The sequence below is a fragment of the Megalops cyprinoides genome, chromosome 2 (assembly GCF_013368585.1).
Source record: "Megalops cyprinoides isolate fMegCyp1 chromosome 2, fMegCyp1.pri, whole genome shotgun sequence".
Taxonomy (NCBI): Eukaryota; Metazoa; Chordata; class Actinopteri; order Elopiformes; family Megalopidae; genus Megalops; species Megalops cyprinoides.
The window spans coordinates 34,161,794-34,188,638 of NC_050584.1; the positions used below are offsets into that span (position 1 = coordinate 34,161,794).

The following is a 26,845-nucleotide window of genomic DNA, read 5'->3' on the forward strand; positions in this document are numbered from 1 at the left end:
AGAGACACACAGTACAATTACATTAGGGACATTTCTACAGAAACAGCTATTGCAGGTAGGTGTTGGTTAACACAACTCAGTTTGGCCTACTCACCCCCGCTGACCTTACTTGGCAATGGTGACATGTGTCCCCTGAGGGTTTGGAAACAAACCCCGTCCACCGCTCCAGCATAATGCTGTTAGGGGTACATACCTGGGTTGGGCCATGCCACTCCACTCAGATAGTTAGGGGTAAGGAGAGTAGCTTGGAGGTGCATGCAGCAGTGCCTACTGTAGCAACTGCAGTGGAGGCGTTAGCGCTATTACAGGGGGAAGGGGGGGGGGGGGGTGGGGCGCGGGAACCAGGAGACCCCCCCACCCCCGGAGCGCAGAGAGGGGAGATCACAACAATCACTGCTGCACATGCAAGGTCAAAGGTTACAAAGGAGGGGGGAGGGAGGAGTAGGAGGGAGGAGGAGAAAAGGGAGAGGGTGAAAGCGACAGTGAATGTAGTGTCAGATTCCCAACCTGAGGTGTCTGGGCGGCAGAGGTGGCCCCATAGGCGCCCTGCTTGTCTCGGCTGAACACAAGCTTCCATAAGACGATGTCAAGGATGAGGGTCTATGGAATATTGCAGTGGGCAGGAGAGAATTAAAAGAGCTACTGATCTTGTTTCTCCTTGCAGATTCAAACCCTTATTATTTGCATTGAACAAAGACAAAAGTTGATTTTCTGCTGTGTTAGTGGTGAACAAGGGTGCAAGAGTGGGTTATGGTAAACAAAATGGAAACAAAACAGGTGGTCATTAGTCGGCTCAATTGTACAAGCATGTCAATCTGCTGAGATCCATGTCACATTCGCCCATGGCAGATTGGTTCACTCTATCGGCTGCGTCTAATGTGATTCTGCACTGGGGCACGCTGTAGGGAGGACAGCTGCTAAGGGGGAAAAGCGCCACCTAAAGCCACCACTCGGGCAAGATGCACTGGCTCTACAGGAGCGGAGTGGAGCGATTGACACCTGTCAATCAGTGGTACACAATCTTTCTGTAGCTCCCATGTCACCGTTCATCATCGAGTAGCATGAGCCCACAGTGTAATGCATCGCATCTTGTACTTCTGATTTCAATGAACTGTGAGGAACTTGATACATAGGGTGATTCATAGTCCACTCATTGTCAGACAGCTGCAGAAACTGAGGCAGAGACAGGAAAGATGACTAAAAAAGGGGGAGAGATCTGTGGATCTGTCCACACAAGCAAGACAGCACTTCCTAATGTTACTGATATGCAGACGCATTGATACAAGCCATGCTCGTTTGGGTGAAAACGGACTGTGGAAACTGTGTTAGCGTTAGCTTCCAGAGATCCTGCATTCAGGACAGGTCTGACAGAATGCAGAGTGTAGCGGATGCTGGCCAGCTTTCACTACTCAGCGCTTTTAACTTTCTGCTGTCCAGGCTGGCCTTGCATACAGCCTTCAGTTTTTGCTCTTTCCCAACAACGGTGGCCTACAAATCGCCTTGTGTAATTGACTTGATGCATCGCTGTGTCCGTGACGAGAGCATTTACCACAATAACCCTCCCTTCAGTCACACGTTAACCTCTGTATACGTACACCAGCACAGGGCATGACCTGAGGCCATCTGTGAGATCTATGCATGTGACTCTCTGAGGGCTTACCTCCATGAGGACAGAGACAGCAGCGTTACCTATGATGATGATGACCATTCGGAGGCGCCACTCAAAAGGAACGCACACAATCTGCAGGAAAAAGCCACCAGTCAGACTGCCGGCCTCACAACACACCTCTGTACTCACACCCATTCAGTAACTGTTAGCACTATCACCAGATACTTTGCATTGCACCAACGTTACTGAAGACGCACCTCCAAAAATTCATCAATGGCAGAGACCGGATGAAGCATGATAAAGAACAGGAAGACATACAGGCTGAACGCAGACAGCAAGAATGGCCCTGTGGAGGCAGGCACAAACACACACAGTGATCATTTACAACTGATATCCAACAGAGTTCAAGTTAAATGCCCCAATACCCTGATCCAGGGTCATCTGCCTACACCCCAACATTCTGAGGCGGGTGGACTAAATTATAATGACTATTTTTTACGAGCACAACCCACAATAACTTTTGCATTAAAGCCATCCCTGAGCCCTCTTACAGTTTTTGTAACTTGGCTGGCGGAAAGGCTTCCCCTTGGAGAACACGATGGCGACGATGAGATATTGGAAGGATGACACGTAGAACAGGGTAGTGTTTTCGTAGTTTTTAATGTTGTGGTCGTCGAGTTCGGTTTCATTATCATGAGCGGAGGAAGTAGTATTGGAGGATATGCTGCAGACACTGCTGACAAGAGCAACAAAAACGGATCAGGAACACATTTCAAGAATGAAATTACACATCAGATGTACATATATCAGTTAAATGCATCTGAGCTTGGACGAATCAGCAGCATTCCATGCCACGGTAGATGCACGCCTTACGTGGAAAGAGTGCTTTTTCTTGGTGGCACCCTTAGCGCCATCAGACTGGCTTGCCACATACCACCCTGTGCCCCCATCCTCCCGCGGTACTCACTCAGAGATGGGCGTCCACATTTCGTACCAGCTCTGGTTCCGGACCCAGAGGAAGGAGAGGGTCTGGAAACCCAGGCAGATGAGGATCTGGGTGAGCACAGAGAAGAGCAGGGGCCCCGAGATGAGGCCTGAGGGCGGCCGGCGGGGCACCAGCTCCTTCCAGGCAGGATTGAGACTCACTGCACAGAGGCGTGCACACGCACACACACGCACACACACGCACACACACAAAAACAGAGGTCAGTTGTGACACACTGAGGGCCGGCCAGCACAGAGATAACGTCATCTGCCCTCTCCCCTTGTACTCACTTGTGAAGACAATGAGCAGAATGATGGCAATGTCAATGAAGAGGAACTGGAAGTCTCCCAGGTTACTCAGGATCTGAAATGCAAGCACGGCGGAATTCAGCACGCTCCAAAAACTAAACCGCTGACAAGGTGCCGCCTGTCTCACACAGATCTGAAAATGCAAGCACAGTGGAATAGCCCACAGTGCAAACAACTGACGCAACAGCTACACCCGCTTCAAGAAACCACCTTGGCCATGAGGTACTCACAGAGTAAAGGAGAGTCACACTGATGTACTGGATGATGCTGTACAGGGCCATGAACTTGAACACGCAGAAAGACGTGATGAGGGCCGCGCGCCCCTCCCTAAAGAAGTGAAACCCAACAATGGCATGAAGAACCCTGGCACTCCAAAATTCAAATCACATGTTCACATGCCTCTACACATTGGAGCAGAGAGTATGAGTACTGAAAATGAGCCAAACGTTTGCATCTTATTGGACACACTGCTGGCCTTAGTTGGAAAGGGATGTGTACTCTAACTGAGCTCTGGGCTATCAGTCTGATAAGAGGGCTCTCTACAGGTGAAGCTCTTCAAGAGTCACTGATCAATGCCAGTATATGGGGGCTGAAGCCAGCGCTCCTTGGGTGCAGGGTACCTGATCAGACTGGGCACACAGGAGATGTTGGGGGTCCGTGAAGTGAAGGGGGAGGCCACTGAGGCCTCTAGCTCTGACAGGGAAATCCCACTATGTGCTCTCTTTAGGGCCTGAGGGAGGAAAGGGGGTTAGCAGAGAGCCATCTGTTACTCTACAACCAGGACTAAAGAGGGGATCTGGACAGTGGAGCACATGGAGGTCATCATGTACAGTGAGTAACAGGAATTACTGACCTCAACAGCCATTATCACTAATCATTTATGACAATCATTGTTAACAGCAAGTTAACTTGAAGAAATGAAAGAAAAAACAATATAAAATATTAACATCACAGAGGGAAGCAAAAAGTGAATAGAAAAGCGCAGCTACATGCAGTACTACGAGGTGCTCCTAAAGATGAGGATGATACATTTACCTCCACGTATCTGACTGCCAGCACACAGGTCAGCAATGTGTTCTCGCATTCAACAACATCAAAGGAGCAAGAATAGAACCTTTGATTGTGCTTGCTTCCCTTTAAAACAAAGGGATGAGCGTCTACAACTGCTGACTGTTTTTACACGCATTTTAGGTACTTACACCACAGTCGTTGGCTCCATCACCACACATCCCCACAAAATAACTGAAAGAAAAAAGGAAAAGGATTTAGGGTTAGGATTAAGGATAGAATTAATTAAGTATTCACTGATAAGTGATCCATGCTGCTTGGGCTGAATATGTGTACATATTTAAGCACTTATGTGCACACATATTCAGGGGTTCCAGACTGTTCTTGTAAGTAAGAGAGTCCAAAATATGATGGCAGGAAAAAAAGACCTTGCATGCTAATGGAATGTTGCAATAAGTTGTTTAATAAAGCACTTACAGGATATTGAATAACAAAATAATACCGTTTAATTTTGCAATATCATGTACATGTGCATATACTCACTCTACACTCTGCAGTGCCTCCACCAGCTGAGTCTTCTGATCTGGGGCCATCCTGGCAAATACGGTGCCATGAAGAACCAGCTTCACCAGAGAGGGGAGAGGACATTGTATTGAGATTCTAATACTGTATTGAGATTCTAATACTCCCACTGACTGCAGATCAACCTCTGTAAAATCAGGGGTGTTACAAAAAAAAAACTTGACGACCCCACATCCCCTATGTTTTGGAAAGTTAAAGTTTTTTGTGTAGGGGACTAACTGCAGCGAGGATAAAAATGGAGAAAATATGAAGATGCAAGCCATGTGCCCTAAGATTTAACATTAGAAAAAATCTGGATCAACATATGATCATCAGTCAATGATCATCAGCTCCCCCCCCTCCACCCCAATATCCTTGAAGAACGGTGAGGGTGGGGATGTTTGTGTCCCACCTTCTGGACCAGATCCTGGAAGTGCTCTGTGATCACAGCGAAGGACTTCCCACTCATGGCAAAGTGATACTGCTCCTGCAGTTTGGGCTCCTCCCGGGGGTCGACCTCCTCAAAGCTGATCTCCACTTCCTTCAGGGGAAAGAGATCAGAGGGCACAGGAGGTTCAGGGGAACAACTAGCAATAAAGTGAGAGCTTTCTTGCAGTTCTAAAATGTATTACACATACTATACTTACATGTAATTTATTACTGTATTCATATTACAATTTTTTGCTAATGTAGTGTGTTGTGCAATTATTCACAGGGTTGTAAGGCCACTGGATAAGAACATTTATTGTAATTCTCACAATCTATCATATAATAAATCTACAAATATTTTTGGAAATTCAAAGTCTACTGTATTTTCAGATTGTTTCAGTTGTTCTTCAGTGGTGAAATCTCTGGATTTTATAAACTAAAGCAGTTAGTAATACCTCATAAAAATGAATCAGCTCATATAATCTTAACAAATAAAAATGCATAGTAACACAAGAAAATATTTTATTTGGCATACATCTCTCAACGGGCTTGAATATCTATTTGTGTTTTCAGGAATGCATAGTGGATTATAACTGTCTCCACACAATGTAGTTTTGATTTTTTAATGTTTGTTTAATGTTTGTTTTTCTTTATTTTTGTAACATTTGTTGTTTTTCCACAAGATAGACTCAGTAAATTCTTGGGGAACAAACACATCCATTCATTCTTTCACTGTGTGGTCACTGTTTTATTTCTGTTAGATGATATCACCTTCCCATGTCACCAACACAAAAGAATCTGGACTAGGCAGGTGCAGTAATGCATTCTGTCCACCAGGGTGCAACTGACCTCAAGGTGGGCACTCTTGTTGGCTTGTTTGATGGGGTTATCTGCATAGCGCCAGTTGATCTTGGCTGCCTGGCCATCTTTGGGAGGTAGAGCATCTGCAATAATGACTCGGTCTTGTGGGGGGATCATCCCACAGTCTCGTGCCACTGATATCGCTGTGAGCATGTTGTCCCCTATGAGGCGAAAAGAGGGAGATTTCACCTCACAAGTCTCAAAAGAAATTTGAAACCTTGGATTATACAAGCTGCTGGGTGCGCTGGAGTGAAGCCAATACTCCTCATGACTTTGAGCATGTTATTTTCAGAGCAGGACTGAAACCCAGTTTAATAATGTGATTACATTTCCAGTACCAAAATGATCCCTGAACTTTGAAGCTTTTTAATAAGCTATGAACTGAGCGGTTTATTAGACAGGGTTCAAGGAATGCCTTTTATATCACAAAGAGCTGGGCATTAATCCCGCAAAGTACATTTCAGCATTCCGTTCAGTCTTTCGCCTGGGGCTGTGCTTTAAATAAGCACTACATTTGTTTACCTTGCATGTATTAATGGAGCTGTAATCAAACCTCGGCTTCTGAACGGTCTCTCAGTAAAGTGTTAGTTTTTTCAAGCGAATTACAATTGTTTTTACTAAATTAATAAAATTAGCAGGGCCTTGTTAAAGCGATAAGAACTGCCTCGCTCACCGGTGACCATCACGGTGCGGATATTGGCTCGCCTGAGGTCTTCCAGCACCCCTGGAGTCTCCGCTTTCAGTTTGTTCTGCATGATGATCAGCCCCAAGAATTCCATGTTGGTCTCAATGTGGTCCCTGAGGGTGAGAGAGCAGGGAGCAGGCACTGTCATTCACTGCGTTTCAGCAACCCACACAACACAACAATGCTCAACACTGGATCAATCTACCGGTCAGTGCGCGCAGACGAAACATGTCTAATACAAGGACCCATGTCCAAGCCAGTGTTGAAAGAAGGATGTGTTTAGGGGGGATAGTGCCACCAGCCATTAATACTGCATGGAAAACCACTATCAGATTGGGACATCGGCATACAGGTAACAGCGTACCTTTAGAGTAACAAAACAAACGGCTGGGGCTTTGCTTACGTGAGAGCTCTGTCTCACTGCAGGGCAGCATGCTGCTGCTGCTGCGTAGAAGGTGGGGACAGTACCTGTTGACATTCTGCACTTTGTGCCAGGTGAGTTTGGACTCCAGTCGGCGGTGGGCCAGGGCGATGACTCGAAAGCCCTGCTTGGTGTAGTCTTCCAGAACCTCAGAGAAGTTCTCCGGTACTGCAGGGTATGGGAAATACATTAGACTCAAACGAGACCTGCCAGCTCGCAAACAAGACTATTCTTTTTGATGGCATCCTATTAATCTTATGACTTGAGCAGGCAAGACAGGTGAATGTTTCATGTGTGATGTTTATATGATGGGTCAAAGCTCAGGATAAGACCAGGACCATTTAAATAACTCAAAATAATTAAAACAGATACCTAATGAAGACCTAGGGGGAGGGATAGAGAAACACCAATTAAGAGCTCTGTTGGCCTAATACCAAAGTTTCATGGCTATAAAAATCTGATGTGTATGCATCCTCTCGAGGATAGCACACAACCAATGTCATTTTGGCCCAAAATTTCCCCAAACTGTGTGGTTGTAGCTGAAAAGGGACGAATTAACAGGGAAAAAAAGCACAAACCCGTTTCCTGTTTGCAGAGGCTGGCCACCACCTCCGGCGCCCCCTTGAGGTAGGCATCCATGCGCTTCTCCCCCAGCAGACGAGCCACCACGCTCATCCTCTGCAGTGCTGAGGAGAAGGGGAACTGGCGCACGATCCCGATCTCATAGGACGCCTGTGAACGACAGCAGCCACACACTTAACCCTGCCCTACATCTCCCGCGAAACCATGATGCTTTACACGAGAAAGAGAAGTCAAGCCACTCACCGACAGCTCATACAGCTCCTGCAATTAAAAAAAGCCAAGAAAACAGTTGTAAACATCCTAAACAAACTCTAAATAAGCAGATTCAATACACCGAAATGATCCCAGCATTACTAAAAGCATGAGCCGTACAGCAGAAGCATCATGCTGGCAAATGAGAAACAAGTGCGTAATTTAACAAAAAAAAGAGAGTAAGGTATGAAGGTCACTTTTTTTTTTTTTTTAAAGAGTCTAGGTCAAGGGAATGACTGCTGTGTAATTTGAGTAATAGAGAGAACTGGAGCTGAGAACACATGTTAAAGAATGAGTTCTACACTAGAGGGGAGCGTTGAGATTTGATCAAGAAAGCTAACTGCCAATCACTGCACAGTCATGCGTGGGTTGTATTGCTTAAGTCACTGATTCTCAATCCTGCTCCTGGGCCCCCCCCCTGCTCTGCATGTTTTCCATCTTTCCCTGCTCTACCTACCTGACTGAACTCATCAGTGGCACTTCTGATTAGCTGAGCATACCTGATTTAATCAGGTGTGTTTGGAGCAAGGATAGATAGAAGATATCGTAGGACTGAGAAACACTGGTTTAAGTCAATGACAAGCAGTGCTGAGTGGACAGTAAGCAGCACTGAACCAGGGTGTTGACTGAGCATGCGCGGGTGTACCATGTCCTGCTCGGGGGACGCGGCAGGCTCCGGGAGCAGCTGCTTGGGCGGCCGCACTACGGTAGGCATGATGCGGTTGTGGAGAGATGTCTCTTCCTCTGTGGCCTCCTCCAGGATCTGAATGCAACAGAGAGAAGGGGTCATAGTTACAGACAGCCCCATCCCCCCACTGCAGAACCTGATGCACGCACCCCTTTCCCCTGCCTGTCCAGTTCCCGATCACCTGCCATGACTGGGAGGCAGAGCTTCACTATCCACATCTCCATTCAAAAAAATGAGGACCAGATTCACCTGAGGCCTTAGCACCATCACATTCCTCAAACGAGAGTGGAAGCAGTGTGTTCACAGTTGCCATGTTCATTGCTAGTGTGCAGTTGGGGCCCTCTTTTGGCAGATATTATTGTTCCTCTGGTTGAGCATGCAGAGGTACAGCAGTCTGTATGGGCACAGAACATGGAGACTCACCCAGCCCGTGGCCTCGAACATCTTGAGGTCAAGAGGGTCACCAGACAGCTGCCCCTCAATCTTGGTCAGTGAATGGCACGTGGCCATGCAGGCCACAAACTGGGACTTAACCAGGGACTCCTTGTAGGCATTCTCCTCCGAGAGGCGGAACCTGCAGGGCGCAGAGGGGTTACAGGGGAAGAACAGGAGCTCGAAGGGAAAACTGGTGCTGATGGCGCACCCAGCTCACCTGCCGCTCTCCACCCGCTGGATTCCCCACAGGTCCAGTCCATCCTCAGTGAGTGTGCCAGTCTGTAAGGGTCACAAAGCACACTTTCAACTGAAAACACGGGTTATCTGTGAGCCTTAAGGACTTACGAATAACAGGACAAATGATATCAGCATGACATTACAAAATTACCTGTACAATTACTATGTAGTCACATACCTCCTGATGTAATGGGGTCATGCACAGTATGACTAACAATTCACAATATATAATGAGCAAAATAAATTACATGCTTTGGCTAGCTCGTGGTCTGCATTAGCTTAACGCCTTAAACATCAGACACATGCTGCATCATTATGAGTGGTCAGACCATTCCCTTCTTTAACTATTGTTGAATTCAGAGGGTAGGAAACACAGAAACATTACGAGACCCTGGCTTAAAGCAGCACTCCCCATCACTAGCACAAGGCAGATCACTGTTCCTACTGTGGGCATGGTATAATACCCTGCCTTAGGCTCAGCTGGGCATTCTGGGGCCGTACCTTGTCAAAGCACACCAAGTTGAGCTGGCCGCAGATGTTGATCCTCTGCGGGCTGATGCAGAAGATGCCGATGCGCTTGAGGCGGCGCTGGGCATAGACGATGCCCGCCGTCATGGCGGCCGGCAGGGCGGGGGGCACTGTGATGGTGATGATGTCCAGCGACTCGATGATGATGGTTTTGGCCGGCACCTGCAGGGCAGAGAAGAGCAGACGTGGGCGTGAGTCCCGGGGGCTGGTAACTGTCAGGCTCTGCGCCGTACCATCACCTTCCCTTTGCTGCTTACCTTATTCATGACGCTGAGGACAATGGAGTAGACGAAGCCAACCCCTGCCACGGCCACCAGGCACAGCAGGAAGAGGTACGCGTCACGGTACAGCTTGAAGTCGGTGGGTTTGGGGTACAGGATGGAGCGCACCAGCTGTCCCTTAGCAGTACTGAAGCCTGAGAGAAAAGAGAACCTCAATATCACACATATGCAGAGACAGGGAGACAGCCATGGCACAGCCCACTAAGGCCCACCCACGGTCCAGGCCCACCAGCCCTTCAGCTTGACCTATTCCAGGACAGTGTGTCTAATTTCCTTTATTTTAAAGTTCAAAGTAGTGCATTTGTAAAGAATACTAAAAAATAATTATAAGACCCCAGAGAGGAAATGACATTCAAATGAATCCTCCACTGAAACAGTTCAGATGAATGACAATCTCTTCTATGGTATTTTTTTTTTACAGAGGGTCAGAATACAACAGAAGTTCTTGCGTTTTTTCTTTACAGAGTTCTTGTATAAAATAAACAGATTTTACTGCCTGTACTCTTCCATGTGAAAGCTGAGCAAGCCACACTAGCAGAGGAAATATCCATGGTGCATGGCAGCTCTCACCTGTCCTGACCACCACGGCCTTGACCAGCTCCCCTGAGTAGAATCGCGTCTGGATGACATTGGTGCCACAGAAGAGTGTGTGCCTTTTGTGCTCCTCCATGCTGTAGACAGAATCACCCTCTGCCCCCTTCACAATGTGCCCCAGATTGGGCAAGTTGGTCTTGGTGACGGGCACACTCTCACCTGGGGTGGAGCATGGGGAGGGCTTGAGTACAACCCAATGCATCCAGCAAGATTATGTGAGACCCTTTAACATTCAGTTTCCTAGCATTCTAGAAAGGTGTCACGAATGTACTAACGTAAGGACATGGGCTAGAATGGGATGGTCATGAGTAAATATGCTGTCAGTGAAGATCCATACATTTCATACATTAACTAAAATCAAATGATGAAAGCTACAGTAGGTATGAACTAACATCTTAGCTGTTACAGTATACAGTATTTACTTATATCCAGTGAGTGAGAGTGAGAGTGAGGGGGAGAGGAGAGAGAGAGAGAGAGAGAGAGAGAGAGAGAGAGAGAGAGAGAGAGAGAGAGAGAGAGAGAGGGGGGCAGGGTTTGACACTGTCACCTGTGAGCATGCTCTCATTGACGATGCACGTGCCGCTGATCAGCACGGCGTCACAGGGCATGATGGTCCCATTGGTTGGAATGACCATGACGTCGCCGGGGACCAGGTCGGTGGACATGGCCTCCTCTATCTCTGTGGGCAGGCAGCATTAGCAAGAAGTTAGCACAGAGGCGGTGGTGCTCCCATTACCCTCGCTCTTCTGAGCAGCAGGATGCTGACGCATCAAAAATGCACACTGTCGCACCGCTCCCGCACATCATCCGAGACCAGCACAGGGATCTGTCTGCCTCTAGGACTGGGTTCGGCTTTCAGGCAATACAATCAGGAAGGACACTAACAGAAAGACTGACTCAAAAGGATCACAACTGATGTCCTATGACAATCTTGGGAAAACATTTGTGTGGAATTAGTCTGTTTAAACTAGTAAGGCAAGGCTATTATTTGAAATGTTTAGAATGCCCAACTCAACAGCTAATTCAGAAATATGCGTTACACTTTTGAAAAATCACTGAAAACCTCTCTGTTGATTGATCATTTTAAGTTGAAAAACGGATAAATACAAAGTTATATGGATACTCCCCTTAAAAGACAGATTCATTCATTTATGGTAAAAAACAGATATATGAAACTTGTGACCAGCTTTTCAACATTCACAGCAGTCAGAATTCCCTCTTCGGGGCCCATGACGTACCATTGTTGGCTCTGCAGACAGACACTCGTACAATGCTGTGGGCTGACACCATGTCGTGCAGCATAACATATTGCTGGAAAAAAAGACAAAGGGAAGGGGCTAAGCATTTCAGAACAGCACCAAAGACACTTAATCAGCCTGTCAAATCCTATTTGAGAAAGCTTGGCGTAAACAAGCTTTGTTGGAGGGGTTTAGCCACTCTGGAGTGCCGCAGCGGCAGAAGCGAAGCGACGTCACTCGGGGGGTTCTGAAGTCATTGTGCTGGAGCACTGCGCCGGAATGTGATCCGCCGGCCTGCTTTTCCTCGAAAGTCTGCGGAGGTGAGACGTCTCTGGCCCGCTCCACCTACCGCCCTGTGATTTTAAGGGACTTTTGGCCGTCTCGCTGGCCACCGCGCCGCCTCAGCCAGCAGACCGTGCAGCAATCCGCCTTTATGCGGCAGTGAATGGGCAGGATTAGGGGGGGCCTTCACATGGTTAACAGCGGCTTACCGCAGATCACCGTCCCCGGGAGCCCACTCCTCCCGCTCACCTTTTTGATGGTGTACAAAGAGGTAGCTATCGATATGACGGACATGAAGACAATGGCCACGGCGTAGTAGTAGTATTCGTCAGCGCTCCAAAGAATAACACTGAAGAGCTGGAAGATGTAGAAAGGGTTCAGGACCTGGGGGGAAAGGGTGGCAGAGAAACACAATGAAGACATCAGCGCTATTGGAGTGGACTGTTTGCTTTGCAAGAGCAGCAAGCACGCAGCCACAGCAGGCTGAGTGAGGACTGGGTGTCATCTTTCACAAAGCACAGTCTCACTGTGGACCAGGCCCAGCATGTTAGAAGGCATCAATTCCAAGTCATTTGGTTATGACATTAAATTTACATGACTTCGTTATTCACTCATTTTCATTTCAGCGAGTCATGTGTTTTCATTTCCTTTCATTTGGTGGGAATGGGAAAGCAGCTATGCTGTATTATTATGGTAAAATCTCTAATTAGGACATTAGCATAATTACCCTTCTCTATGGCAGGTAAGTGGAGATTAATCTTATGTGCAATTAAACTGCTAACCTTTCGTTTTGCTTAAAACACAAGAGAGCATGAATAAAAATGATTCGGATATATATTTATTTAGACTAAAACACATAAGTCAGGTGACTGCTGTCTGCCAGTCAAAAGGGGCCAAGTTTTAAGGGCGAATTCTGATTTGAACTCATAAGCCACCCGAAAACAACAACAAGACATACCCTACCTCTTTAATTAGCAGCTTGAATACTGAAGGCACTTTCACTGCAATTTCATTCACTCCAAAAAACAGTCTCCTGTAGAAAAACAAAACAAAAAAAAAACAAACCACAAATAAGACCATCACCTTTGATGCTGTGCCCTGCAGTGGAGGGAAATGGCTGTGTGTGGTACACCTTCAGTTTGCATGTGTTCATCAGTAGAGCACTATCAGTCATGATAAGACAGTGCAAATGGGGTCAGACACAGCAAGCACAGAGAGGCTGTGTACGCCAGATGCTCATATGTATGATGTATATACCTGCTGGCCAGCACTAGACAGGCTTAGAGACTGGCCACCAGATGCAGTATATTGTGCCAAATGGCAGCCTTCAAAAGTGTGCACATGTTGAGAAGTCTTGAAGGGCTACTGGCAGTGATTGCAGAGCAGAGCCGTGACTTGTAGTGGTAAACAGGGCGGGGCGTGTACCTGTAGTCTTGCAGGTTTCTGGTCAGGCCTGCGCTGTGGTCAGAATGGACAGAGGAGCAGGTCACTCCAAGGTCCTCTAAGCCCCTGGAATATCACAGCACAAAGAGGGGTGGGGTGAGCCAGAGAACGCACTTCACCCTGACTTCTGCAGTTCAGCCATTCCACATTTTACTCTAGCTAGTGTCCCTCTCAAGGAGCAGGTCCAAAATGACTAAAAACACATTCAGCTACAAAAAAAGTTACAAAAGGTTAAACTGCAACTTTTAATGTTATGAAGGTTATGAAAATACAGCTTAGGCCGGCTTGATTTATGGCCGATGAGAAAATACGAAAAAGATTTATCTCAAGGGGCTTCCTGGTTAAATAAAGGTTAAACAAATACACTTTGTATATATATATAACAATAAACTTCAAAATACATGTATGTTTCTTACATTAATACTTCGAAATTCTGGATGGCATCATTCCAGTAGTACTTTGTGCTGTGGAGTGTAAAGTAACGAATCTGATGGAAAAAAAGAGGAGAAAGTGAAAACATGACACATCTCACATGATACCATGGAGGTACGATGCAGGCCTGTTCACGACACACTCAGTTGCTTGTCGCACATTCCTATAGGCATGACAAGACATGGAGAAGGGAGATGCTCAGCTCTCCCAGTGACTGAACAGACTGTCTGCTTCGGGGCTGATGTGTGAGGGACGACTGAATCTGGTCACAGCCTGTCTGAACGAGCACACTTATCTCCCAGCAGGCAGCCACACGGAGGCTGGAAATCCCTGCCTCAGAGGCAGACCTCATCCCAATTACTGCTATTCTCCTTCGTACCAAGCCTTTCTTAGGCCCTGCAGTCTTCTCAGATACTACAGAATCCTGCCCGTTCATGGGAAGCACTCCCACCTGAGGCTGTGCTGAAGTGTGAACTGGCTGCAATTGAAAGGAACACCATCGCAGAGGGCCCGTTTCATGGTGCTGCCTTCCTTTTCAGGAATCACCTTTACAGAGTAGGCTTTTTGGTAATGTGAGCAGAGTTTGAGATGATCTCTGGCTCAACATGAGGGCTTGTGGTGTCCCATTCCAAAAAGATCATGGAGCCATCTGCGTACATGTGGCAGGGAACTGATAGGACAAGGCCTACGTACACATGACTACAGAAACAAACAGCAATAATTACAAAGGAGGGGGAAATCACAACAATATAGAAACTGTGATGTAACAGCGAACTGAGATCCAGACAGTTTATTGTGTACTGGGAAAAGCTTCTGATAAGCAACTGTAACATAATGTGAAGTGGAAATGTTGCCTGGTGCAAACATTCACACCTGCCAATTATGAATCGCAAATCCGAGAATTGACAGGGGTCTCCCGTATTAAAAGCACAAGAGAAAAGCAGAAAAGTCAACTTTTCTCGCCATTTCAACTCGCATAGTTTGCCATTTGGAAAATGGACTCCAGTCTGCCTCTTATGATAACAGCTACAGACAGAGATGCGTTTGTGTGCAAGTGTGTGTATATGTGGGTGCGTGTCCTACCTGCACGGGCTGGTACTCTGCATACTTCCTGATGAGGTCCTCTGGGGGGCTGTCGGAGGGGTGGGGGGTGTGGCCATTGGCCACAGTTGGGGTGGTCTGGGAATCCAGGCTGTCGAATGGGTTCCTCCCTGGGGCCAGCATCACCCGTACCTTCGCGAGGAACCAGCGTTTAAACTCATCCTGCAACACACACACGCACACACACATAAGAACCATCTCAGTTCCTCTGGAACCACACGCACTGTGTCTGCGCATTCCCTGTCTGTATATATGCAAGCAGGCCGGGGCTTACAGTGGATCTGAGCAGCACCATCTCGGCCTCTCTGATGGTGGTCCGGGTGCAGGTGCTCTTCACACACCACTCAGGCATCCAGTAGAGCAGCAGCAGCAGGAAGCCCCCCGTGGCCAGCACCCCTACACCCACCAGAGCCATCTTCCAGCGGCATGGCTTATACCCCAAGATCTCCTACACAGGGTGGAGCGGTACAGCATGAGGAACCCTCCAAGCTTTCCAACTCTCAGCACTACTTCATCCTTCCACATATACACCTCTGATTAAAACTGCATGCCACAAAAAAACACAATTTCATATCGATGCCTTTCACAGGTTTGGCAGTATTATCACTCCAAATACAGCAAGCCACAGGAATGTACGCTAATTGCTTTCCCACTCAAGACTGTCAAGCTGAATACAAGTACTGGGTTTAGAAAGACAGTGGGTTTGTCCTTTACAAGTCAGGCAATGGCATGTCCCTTTCACAACAGCATTTGGCTTTAAATCAAAGCTCTTTCTCTAGTTTTTGCAATCTGGAAGCTCATATAAAGAAAAGGGTTAATTGGACAATGCACATGGAAAACATCCCTACTGACATATGTAATGTGTATAACGTGGAAACCAGAAGATGATGTGATACAATAAGCATGGAAACCAGTTTATGATATTTTTAACAGCAGCTGAAAAGAGAAAATCCTGAGTAAAAGGTCCCAGGAGACACGTCCCTACTGTTCATCACAGACTCACCATCTCATCCTCCAGCCCCTTGTTCACAATCTTCAGGTCATCCTTCTCCATCCTGCAGTGCAGTCCTGACACCAGCCTCCAGTACACAGCAGCCCTGCTGAAACACAAGGTCAGCCCCCATGTTACCTCCAGCTTACGCAGTATCTATGCACTGCGCCATCTTAGCGGAGCGGTGGAGCCTCACTTTCGCGGCCCAGAATGCATACGTCATGGGTACCTCTGGGTTTTGGAGACGGCTTGAGACACAACAGATGACCAACACCTGGAGCAACAGGTGACTCCAGTTCCCAACCACTCACTGGCTCCTATGAAGCGTTTAGGACTGGAGCTGCAGCAGAGTGAGGGAGGTCTTAGATGTCCATTACATGAGGGTAAATCTCCACAGCTGTTACAGGGCAGCAGCTCTACGAGTGTGTGGGCAACTGAACAGCGGCATGATGAGGCCCAGCATGCCACGCGAGCCTCCACCAGGCGCTCTCTCACACAGGAATGTGCCGCATGCCCTTATAACTCAATCTGTTTTGTGCAACACACACAACTTGGTGTTTCCTTAGTTTTTTTTTTTTAACAATATACCAGGATGTGACAGTTTGCCACACTGAACATAAAAGCTGTCCGGCTGCATCTTTTTATGTATGCATTTGTGTTTTGGATTACTTTGTGTTCCACCTTTATCCACCATTTAATATACTCTATTTAATCCTTGAATGAACACACTACACCGCATACATAATTTTACTTGTGCTTAGAGCAGGACCTCTCATTACTATAATGGCATTTTGAAGCATGTAGTAAGTTGACAAATATCAGTGTCACAGTCATACAAGTTAAAATTGATAAGCTAAAAAAACACTTGTACAACACCATGAAAGGTGGAAACAATGTATGAAAAGGAGATTTGAAAGCAGAAGTGTTGAAAGTGTTCACATATTTATAAATGGCATTCATATTTAGTCTTCTTTACCCATTCCCAGTATGCTCACATCTGTTACAGCTCAGGGTCTTCTAAGTGTAGCTTGATTTCCTTGACCTACCAAAATGATAAAGCAGATTTGCTTAAGAAGTTTATCATCTGTTGCCACTACAAGACAGAGTGGGAACAATGTTAATATTTGTCCTTCACGTTCATGTTTTATGCAGGGTATCTGGCTGATTTTTTTCCTGTCAGACATAAATGGCTATAGGCCAGTAAAGGCATTAAACAGTGAAATACAGGCGTTGTGATTGGACCATGACTAGGAAAAACAACCCCACCACTGGTTAAACCCATAGAAGCTGAACCATGAATACTAGATTCATGATGAAGGAGACCATAAGTAAGTATCCTATATTATACATCTGTCTGTTGGGTAGGATATTTAAGCATCAAAAAATGTTTCTTTCTGTATATGATGGTTAAACATAGCTAGCGAGCTCTTAAAGTCCTCTCTTGGATAGAGCTGTGGGCAGGTTCCACTTCTGTCTGGGTTAGGCTCAAGGTAGATTCAGAGCGGGGAGAACACAGAAATGGATCCCATGAAATGAGGCAGAGATGAAAGTGGAAATGGTCTGAACAATTTCTACTTGACTTTGCTAGCAGCTGAGATTTAACATTTAAAATGAAATAAGCAATCCGTGTTTTAGTCCTTCCTGTTCACATTTTAAGCAGGAACTCTTCAGACATTATGGGATTAATGACCACTGCGGGGGGGAAAAAAAACACCTTCAGCAGTAATACCTGGGCTCAGTGAAGTGTTGACAACAGCCACAAGTGTTGCAAGTCCTGGCTACATCTTGACCAAGCCCGCTGCTTTAGACGGTGGAGGAAAATGTTGTGCAATTGTGGGGTGCAGAGGCCGTGTCCAAATCTAAGTACCAGTTAAAAATCAAACTTGCCATGTTTATTTGTCAACCAAGCTTCCTGACCAAGCGTCTTTCATAGGGAGTGTTATTCAATGTGTTCCTGTTTATTTCATTACGACACCCAATTATTCTTTCATTATAAGAGAGCTGAGGCCAGCCTTGCAGGCAACAAGCATTTCCATCAAAACAGATTTTTATTTTTTAACACCCACTCTCCCCAGGCAAACAGCTGTGACCACTCTTCTAACATGACGTTTGAGGTGCTGAACCAGAAACGCTTGTGAAAAAGATGCGGCAGCTTAGTCCAGCTGGATAATTGTACATAGATAAGGAGGAGACCCAGCCCCAGCACCAGTGTCTGGCATTTGACACCAGTGGCTGTGGCTAGTGCAATAAACGCTTGCTCTTATGATGAAACAGCTTTGATGACATTTGCCAGGGCAGTTCCATGCAGACTGGGCCCGGCCTCTGTCAGCTGTGGCCCATGAGAGCACGTCCAGCCGGTGCTGCAATCAGCCCTCCCTGAGCCCACGGCCCCCTTTCACCATCAGATGATGTAACGGCCGTGATGGCTCCTCGGGTCGGGGCGAGCACTTTTCAGCACACCAACAGCGGCCTGTGTGGGCGTTCCCGACACCAAGGCAGGCGATCCGTCGGTCTGCACAAGGTATGCGCCATTCATGCCAGACTAAAGCTGAATTAGGGAGACATCATGCCAAGGAACAAAACATACCTGTCAGGGGGTCGGGAAAGGGCATGGGCCAAACCACGCGTAAGAGGTGCACACGTGTCCTTTCTCAGGGGTTCCGTAAAAAAGGGGCAGAGAGTGAAATTCCAAAATGGATGTCCGTATTAGACACACCGGGGATATGTTCAATTTCTGTTTGCTCTCATTATTTATTTATTTATTGTTAATCTGGATTAGACGGATTTAGTTCCACCTACCGCTGAGAGCTCAAAGGAAGTGGACTAGTCTCTGCTTGCTTTAAAGACAGCTTTGTGATTAGCTGCAGCAGCAGAGGGAATAGCCACAAACGTGTTATTATGAAACTGACCACAGCAGGTTACACGGAGAGGACCCTGGTTTCAAACTACACTACAAACGGGTATGTGTGACTGATGCTTGTCTACACTTTGGTGGGGAGAAGAGGACAATGCACCATTGCGCTTGCCAGTACAAAGCAGCTAAACTTTCCATTTCCATCTAGATGTCCCAAGAGAGCCTTTATTTGAGGAAAATATTCCTGCTATTTGTGATTAAATCAGGTTCCTCCCATTACAGCAATTTCACAAAGACCTTTTAACCTAACATACTGACCAAACATTTTACAGGACATTCTTACTTTTTAGTTACACTCACAGGTTCAACCTGCACGTGTGCAACTGCGAGTGAGGAAAAAGACAGACTTTGGCTCAGTCCAGTAAACCTTTCAGCCAAAACAAATCTTGTGAGGGGTCCTTGTGCACCCCGTGATCTATCCAACTGCCAGGATGAGGTTTTGTCACCTTTATTCTGACCAGAGGTGCAGCTGCCTCCCAATTCAAGGTTACATCACATGAGATAAAATAAAAAAAATAAAAGGTGCAAGTTTGCAAGACTAAGGGTACACAAACTGAGGCGCTACTCAAAGAACAAAAACTCCCTAACTAGCTCATACTTTTTCACTAGCTGCCTGAACAGGTTTCACAGGAGGCTAATGCCTTGAAAAAACTCCTGTGAGGAGAACTATTCACCAACCATATTTTCAAGGCAAAATGCTTCACATTGCATAACTTAAGCTGTTAGTCCAGTAAAATTCAGATGCCATATTCTCCTGAAGAAGTGAAGACATGCTGAAAGCATGAAATTGTCTGAATTGAACAATCAGTTAAGACAGTCCTAAACCTTGACAAGAGGGAAGACTTTAAGCAAAACTCTATCATCATTATTAGTTTCAATTTCTTCATCACCATTACAGAATAAGCTTGCTCGTTTTCTGGAGTGGGACATTAACAAGGAAGGCAAAATGCCCACAAAGTAAACGATAAAAAGTACATTCAGAAGATTACCAAGCAGACACTTAAACCTAAATATACTTCAAGACAGACAGGTGATCATAACATTATGAATAATCTCTTTTTGGATTCCAAGGCCATAAACTGCAAGTGGACACATGAGACTTCAAATAATCAAGTGCCAAAGTATTAATCTAAATACAGTCTGTAAACTAAACATCTTCCTCATGATCCCAGAATCGTCAAATTTGCACTCGGGTTTGAGAAACTACGATCATAAAATGAAACTGCCATCTTGCAGCCCTCTTATTAAGGCGGTCGCCACAGTGAAACGCCTCGGGCGACGGCCCTCCGTAACAGCGGCGTGACCCCCTGACAGCACCCCCCGCCCCTGCGAAGCGCGACACCGGCCTCTGGGGACCGCCTTTTCTTGAGGAAAGGGAAAAAAAGGGAAGCAGCGGGCCGGCGGTAGTGCAGGAGAGCTCTTGGCAGGATGCGGCGCTTTTCTCAACAATCAGACTGGCGCGAGGGCGGCCCAGCCTGTCTGGGAGCCGCCGCTGTGGGGCCGGCGCGCGGGGGGCCGCTCGGGGGCCGCTCTGCTGCCCGCACTCCGCCACCGGCCCTGATCTTATCAGCGCCGCTGAAGGGGAAAAAAAAATCCACGGGATATTTTGCTTGGGACCAAACCCTTCCTACTATTTACAACAGAAGGCAAGGCACTGGGCTCACATTTTTTTGGTGGAAATAAACTGTATTAAAAAACGTGAACACATTACAAAAGAAAACACGACAAGGCTGTCCCCCTGTTCCCCCCTGGGTGCGCCTGCCACCCGCTGTGAGTATTAAGAGAAAACAGAAAGCAGGAGGGAAGTGATGTTTGCTGCCCTTCGCCCTGAAAAAATGCAGGTTTATAACGCTTAATCATTAGGATGGGTAGGCGCAATAAGGCCGGCGACCTCTATACAGAGCAGCCCTTCTGAAAGCCAATGGCATCTCTGCCATGGTGTAATTATCAAACTCAGTAAGCCTGTAACTATTCAAAAACCTCCCCTCTACACCGCTGTTCTTATGCAAGTCTTTACAGCAATATCTCACCTTTTAACGGCAAGGAATTGTGCACGGGGGAGTGCAAAGTATACTAACCAGACAGGTCCAGGATGGAAATTGAGACTTATTATATAATCTCGAGAAATCCCTCAAACTGATGGAAGGCACTTTCCTCCAGTCTTCTCTGAATGGCGCGGTCCTTACCTTCAAACCAAGGGCACAGAGGCCCGAGGCAGCCCTCTTACTTCTGCGATAGTGCTGTCTCTCTCTCTCGACACCAACCTGGACTCCTGCAGGACAATACGAGGAGAAAAACACACATCAGAGGCCATCAATCAAGGAGGTTCATTTTCGCAAGGACAGGCTGCGCTGCACAATTCCAGCTGCAAACCTACTCGTCTCATTAAGTGCCATTGAAAACCTCCTGCCGATGGTGGATTGGGAGAGGAGCTCACAAGGCTTGAGGGTTTTGCAAGCTGACCCTGCAGTGAGGAAAAATGACCAGCCTGTGGTCACCATGACCCTTTTAGCCCTGTCTAGTGTCAAAGCCATGGGTCCCCTTTTGTTTGAAAAAGCATTTGCGAAAACAGGTGGGACAAACAGAGGAAGATACTTGTGACTTCTAAACTGAACGACAAAGTGAATCGTTTCTTTCCCAGTCTAGCAAAAACTAACGTGTGAACACACACTTTTGGCTGGCTGTTGTTTTAGTCATACACAGATGTCAGCCAAACCCGTCTGCTTAAAGATTTTTGCTGGCACTTAACAAGGCTTTATCAAAGCAGTAGATAACATCTGATAAAATAGCAAAAGCAAAAGTGTGCACGAGGTCAACTGCAAACAGCAAGTTGTTTTCCAATAACAGCATGGTACCGACGCAAGCCTATCATCCGCAAAAATCCACCCAGCAAAGAAGAGGAAATGTGGCCCTGCAAACATACTGCAAAATCAAATTACCTCTTGACTTAAAACAAAACTGTCTAGGATGTCATTTATTTATTTATTTTTTTCTTTTCAAAAACATCCTGCCAGTGGAATTTTTACTTGTTTACCTGTATGGTAATTAGAGCTGCTCAGTGTTATGGCAAAAAGCACGTTATAAAATGATCAGTTGCAATCCATTGTTCCTATTTGCAAGTTTGCATTCCAGCTGTGACAATATTCACAGATATACGATGTGTAAATGGATTTTTTTGTACATCATTTTAATATCATAACGCACTGACCAACAAATATTGTAACTAATCCATTCCACATCATTAAGAGCTAAGTTCATTTACTGAAGATGGAACTGTATGATTTTTTTGAGAAGTAAGTAGTTCTTGTAGTGGGATTTAACTGTACTTTGTAAGGTTGTTGCTTTCAAGGTTAATATGAAAAAAGAATGTCTCAAAAGTCAGCTTGTTAGCTTGTGTCTTTGCCAGTTTGGTGGTAAATCTAGCAGCACTATTTAGATAATATCAGGGAAAGTTACTTTAAGTATCGCAACCGGGTAGGTTACTACTTTCATTCACAATTTCATGTAATCAACACAACTTGTTCATTTCGGTCTCTCCTCCCTAAGTGGCTATGTAGAGTTCAACCAATGGACCTGTTTATTAAAAGTGATATGGTACTCAAACCCTGAGTACCTCATGAATAATGGCATGGCTATGGGTTTCACATCTGAAGAAAGGAAAGAAAAAGAAAACAACTTGTTCAATCATGCTATTGCTGCTATCATTGCTGTTTTCTTGATCAGCATTATTTCTCAGGGAAAATAGTTTTGTGATCATTTCGTCCTGTGCATTTCGAGAAATGTTTCATATCCTGAGCTGAATGTATACCATACTGAAGCTGTGGGCACATGTGCACACGCGTCTTGGCTCAATGCTGCAGTGTAGGCTGGAACACTACTGATGCATTACAAACTAAGGCTGCATCTCTGTCTTTGGGAATATGGCCATTATGGAATTATCTCAGCATTAAGGAGCGTACAGGACTGTGGCTTCTCATCATGCATCACAGTGGGAGATACTCCAAATCAGTATCTGACTAGAAATATATATTTTCTGAAATAAGTATGAGTCATTTTATATAGCATTGCTGTTTCCAAGTCACAGTATATTATTATTTGCTTCAGTATACTGTGTGTTACCTGGATTTGACACCAAGCTGCTTCTGCTTCTTCTGTCTACTGTTATTATTATTACATTATTACATACATACATACTCTTTGTGTATATAGGACCCGGATCATTATACCATTATGTGCAGGTAATAACTTGCCAACAACCCTTGTTTAATACAATTAACTTGTTCATTTGTCCCATATAAGCAAAGAATTAACAAGATTAGTTCATTTGTCAAAAACCTGTAGCAGAATAAAGACAGAGCTAACTGGACACGCGGACTAGGTCCTACAGTATCCCCACTGCCACTGTAGGAAAATAGCACAATGATGGCTTCTCATAATGACAACACCTCTGCTACCTTAAGTGTTGAAAGTCCCTGTGGGAGGCCTCAGTTAGATATGATCTCTGAGATATAAATAGTCCTCTCTACCGCCTGGCTCTATTGCCATTGTTTAACTTTGATTAGTATTGTCTTCCTTATCATATCAGTGAAGTGAACACAAGTACAATGTGTTTCCATTAGCAAAATGTCTGGCCAAGCGGTCACTGCTGACACCAAGTTCACAACCAGAGGGGCACAGAAAAGGAACCAGAGCTCAGAGTCATAAATAAGGTCTGAATCCACGTGGTAAGGAATGGTTTCATGAAAGGAGCATTCACTGCGATGCATGCCTATCACATGGGATTCCCCTCACACATGACACACTGACTGACATGCTAACATGTAAAATTTTGTGCATGCAATCACTGCAGTGGTGAGATGTCATTCTCTGAAATGGCCTGATAAGGTCTTGAGTTCAAATTCCAGGTACAACACATATGTTGTATGCTAGAACAAGGTGCATGCAAGGTAAAACAGCATGCAAAATGCATTCACATTCTGTATTTCCACAATGTTATTCTATCTATCTGAATTATGAGAGCCTGCATTAGCACAACTGTTACACAAATGTGATTGTTATGAAAATAAATATGGGTTCATAGCTAGCCAGAGACTTTTGCTTTAGTATTGCAATCATTTTGTTTTGACAACAAGTGACTTGGCTTGCTAGGCTTGTTGGTGGCTTGTTAGTGACAGTTACATCCGTTAGTCTGACACCAGCAGGATAGGCAACAATCCTTCCCTGAGGGCTCTTATCATGTATAATCCTCCACTAGTAACATGGACCAAAAGCTATACAAACCTTAAATTCCATTATATTTCTTTTGTTGATTTTCCTGAATGGCAATTTGCATGCAATTTCTTGTGTAAATGTCAAAGCATGAATTGCCCTTACATGGGTTTTGGACAAAGATGTTCATCACGCTACAACTGAAGTGTGAGGCCACAAATACAGAGATGTAATGGTTTTTAAGTGCTATTTCTCTGAATTTCTTCTGCCATGTATTGAAAACATGTAGTAAAAGCCCTCGATTTTACACTGACAATATTTATGTCACCTTTAACTGTGAATGAACCTAGCTTGCTATTTTTTTTAGAAGAGGATGCCTCATCACTGAGCAAGTACATCACTTAAGAGCCCAAATGACCTTTAAATCATGAGAACAAAACCAACAGGCTACACTTCACAAAAAGTGGAACGACTGACCCCATACTGCAAACAAGTACATAGAAAAAAAGCAACTTGCAGCAGAGAAAAAGGAGGAAAAGTAGCAGACCTCTTCAAAGCTAAGAGCTGAATTGTTAACAATAAGCATGACCTAATGGTGGCTGTAATAATTTGTGGAAACTTTCAGAGGAAAACTGTTTTGTTGTAATCATCCTTTCAGGTCAATATGCTTTCTTTATCACTTCCTCTCCTCATCGCCATTCATTATAATGAGGGCTTTTGTTCCCAAGAACTGTGACACACAGAACTATCACCCAGACTGGTGGCCTTGGTTTACACACTAAGGTCGAGTGTCGTTTTTTTGTTCAGTCCTGGCCGTGACCCGCAACCCCCACCACCCACTTGCTTTTGTTCTGCCTGACTCTCTATCTTTATGTGTGTGTGTGTGTGTGTGTGTGTGTACGTGTGTGTGTGTGCGCATATGCCGTAGGTGAATGAAAGCTGAAATGACTTCGGGTGAGTAAGAGTAAGACCTCATAAACAAGTACTCAACCAACAAAAGCAAAATTAATAAAAATAAAATTTGGTAGAACAAAAGCATGAATACAAAATCAATCAACATATCTATGTCATCTAGAGACAGAACTGTGTGTCAGGGGCACTAACGGATATAGGATATATCCTGGTTTTGGACTGGATTACATTTGAGAGATAAAACAGCCTGTCAGTTGTTTCAGATAGCCTATAAATTCTTCCTTATCAAGTGCTCAACAAGTCTACAACAATGTCTCATCTAAAGAAAAAAATGAAATAAGCAGAACTATCACATGTAACTACAATCACAACATGAATTAATCAACACCCAGTGAGGTGAAACTGCAACACACACGGAGCAGTACTGTAGTGTCCAGCTTTTCACTGAGGTAGGACGTCAGCCGCACTGATGATTTACAAAGGAACAGACACCAGCTACCAGGACAGAGAAATCAACATTTTTTCTGTTAAAATGTCTCATGGAGGAGATTCCCGGAAGTTCAATGAAATTTAATACAAGAAATCTGATTAACCAACTGAAGGTGGATTACCACATCTTACAGCAAAGCCGCCAATGAAGCAATCAATGCAGTTGCTCAGACTCTCATTCTAGCATGACCACCAAAGAGCAAAAGAAATACTGCAAAATGTATAGGAATCTACAAATCAATAACTGTCTGATTAGCCTCTTTTCTTTATAAATTATTAGACTTTTATTAAAACAATTGAGACATCACACCTATTTTTTTTCCCTGCAGGCATCTGCTATACTGTGCTTAATTCAACAGCAAGCAGTCTGTCATTGAACAAACTCTGCAAATAGTAGGACAGAATATGTCCATGCATATGCATTCAGTCCAAGACAAGATGTCAAACACAAGCATCATGGAGGGTTTTTAGAGCTCAGGTATTTCTTAGGTCCAAATTCAGTTTAACTGCACAGAGGACTGATGTAGTTGTAAAACTCAAAAAGAAGTTACTGAATAAGCTCAGAAGTTCAAAGACTCACATACAGCCATTTCATCCACATTTCACATCTTTTAAAGATGGGCAATTCAAATCCGTGAACAACGCATGTCTTTGACTGACATATGAGCTCTGGAAAATGGGCTGTAAATCAGTTATGACTATGGCTGTTCAACTCTGTCTCCCCCTGAAAAATAATCAAAAACTTCACCAATCCCAGAACTGAAGTGTAATCACTTATTACTGTAACCACATTAGATAGGTCTATATTGACCGAACCACTATTTGCATTATGTAATTCAACATTTTGATGACAAAAACAAAACTTTGTATAAAACACAATCAATTACATCATCCAGCACGCAAATGTAAAACAATTGGTGGAAGTGGTACTGACAAATGACCCCTTAGTTGGATGACTTTCAGGCATGTTAAACTTCATTTAATCAAAAAACATGTGAATACTTTTCTGCCATGTGTTACAACATCCCATAAGAACACCTATGATCTCACCCTTGGCTGTGTATGTTTGCAAAACGTATCAGTATTTTTTATTTATAAAATTAGATGATTTATCAATAACACAAACAGGCTTTCCACCCAAGCCTGTACATGCAGAACATTCTAACAGACATAGGGCTACAGTCTACGAAATCAAGTCTATGAATCACTGGCTACACATGACTGTAGAGTTTGATCACCACTCATTGACTCAAGCATGATGACCAAGATCACACTAGTGAGTTACAGTTGGTATGTCTCAAGTATCTGAAACTTAAAGAAAAAAAAGAGACCAAACATGGGTGTGTTAAGCGACACTGAAATCCCAAAGGA

General features: G+C 45.0%; 2 protein-coding genes across 4 annotated transcripts in view; both read right to left on the minus strand.

The window, feature by feature from the left end:
- atp13a3 (ATPase 13A3) overlaps positions 1–26,845 on the minus strand; it is a 43,282-nt gene that overhangs the window by 4,689 nt on the left and 11,748 nt on the right. The window contains exons 2-33 of one of the 3 annotated variants that reach the window (XM_036516097.1): positions 21,052–21,137; positions 15,964–16,057; positions 15,235–15,408; positions 14,943–15,122; positions 13,844–13,914; positions 13,410–13,493; positions 12,948–13,017; positions 12,234–12,368; positions 11,703–11,775; positions 11,012–11,143; positions 10,441–10,623; positions 9,847–10,004; positions 9,563–9,751; positions 9,042–9,103; positions 8,813–8,963; positions 8,348–8,464; positions 7,693–7,710; positions 7,446–7,599; positions 6,915–7,035; positions 6,435–6,559; positions 5,750–5,922; positions 4,884–5,012; positions 4,454–4,533; positions 4,102–4,144; positions 3,523–3,632; positions 3,133–3,229; positions 2,885–2,957; positions 2,577–2,754; positions 2,161–2,342; positions 1,867–1,955; positions 1,661–1,741; positions 508–600 (exon numbers count right to left, since the gene is read on the minus strand). In XM_036516097.1, coding sequence (XP_036371990.1) covers positions 508–600; positions 1,661–1,741; positions 1,867–1,955; positions 2,161–2,342; positions 2,577–2,754; positions 2,885–2,957; positions 3,133–3,229; positions 3,523–3,632; positions 4,102–4,144; positions 4,454–4,533; positions 4,884–5,012; positions 5,750–5,922; positions 6,435–6,559; positions 6,915–7,035; positions 7,446–7,599; positions 7,693–7,710; positions 8,348–8,464; positions 8,813–8,963; positions 9,042–9,103; positions 9,563–9,751; positions 9,847–10,004; positions 10,441–10,623; positions 11,012–11,143; positions 11,703–11,775; positions 12,234–12,368; positions 12,948–13,017; positions 13,410–13,493; positions 13,844–13,914; positions 14,943–15,122; positions 15,235–15,408; positions 15,964–16,014 — 3,576 coding nt within the window. In that variant the 5' untranslated portion in view covers positions 16,015–16,057; positions 21,052–21,137. Of the gene's footprint in view, positions 1–507; positions 601–1,660; positions 1,742–1,866; positions 1,956–2,160; positions 2,343–2,576; positions 2,755–2,884; positions 2,958–3,132; positions 3,230–3,522; positions 3,633–4,101; positions 4,145–4,453; positions 4,534–4,883; positions 5,013–5,749; positions 5,923–6,434; positions 6,560–6,914; positions 7,036–7,445; positions 7,600–7,692; positions 7,711–8,347; positions 8,465–8,812; positions 8,964–9,041; positions 9,104–9,562; positions 9,752–9,846; positions 10,005–10,440; positions 10,624–11,011; positions 11,144–11,702; positions 11,776–12,233; positions 12,369–12,947; positions 13,018–13,409; positions 13,494–13,843; positions 13,915–14,942; positions 15,123–15,234; positions 15,409–15,963; positions 16,061–21,051; positions 21,138–26,845 lie in introns of all 3 variants that reach the window. The other 2 variants (XM_036516090.1, XM_036516104.1) reach the window with 2 other exon arrangements.
- tmem44 (transmembrane protein 44) overlaps positions 20,308–26,845 on the minus strand; it is a 30,647-nt gene continuing 24,109 nt past the window's right edge. The window contains exons 11-12 of the mRNA XM_036518848.1: positions 21,130–21,137; positions 20,308–20,440 (exon numbers count right to left, since the gene is read on the minus strand). Coding sequence (XP_036374741.1) covers positions 20,308–20,440; positions 21,130–21,137 — 141 coding nt within the window. The remainder of the gene's footprint in view (positions 20,441–21,129; positions 21,138–26,845) is intronic.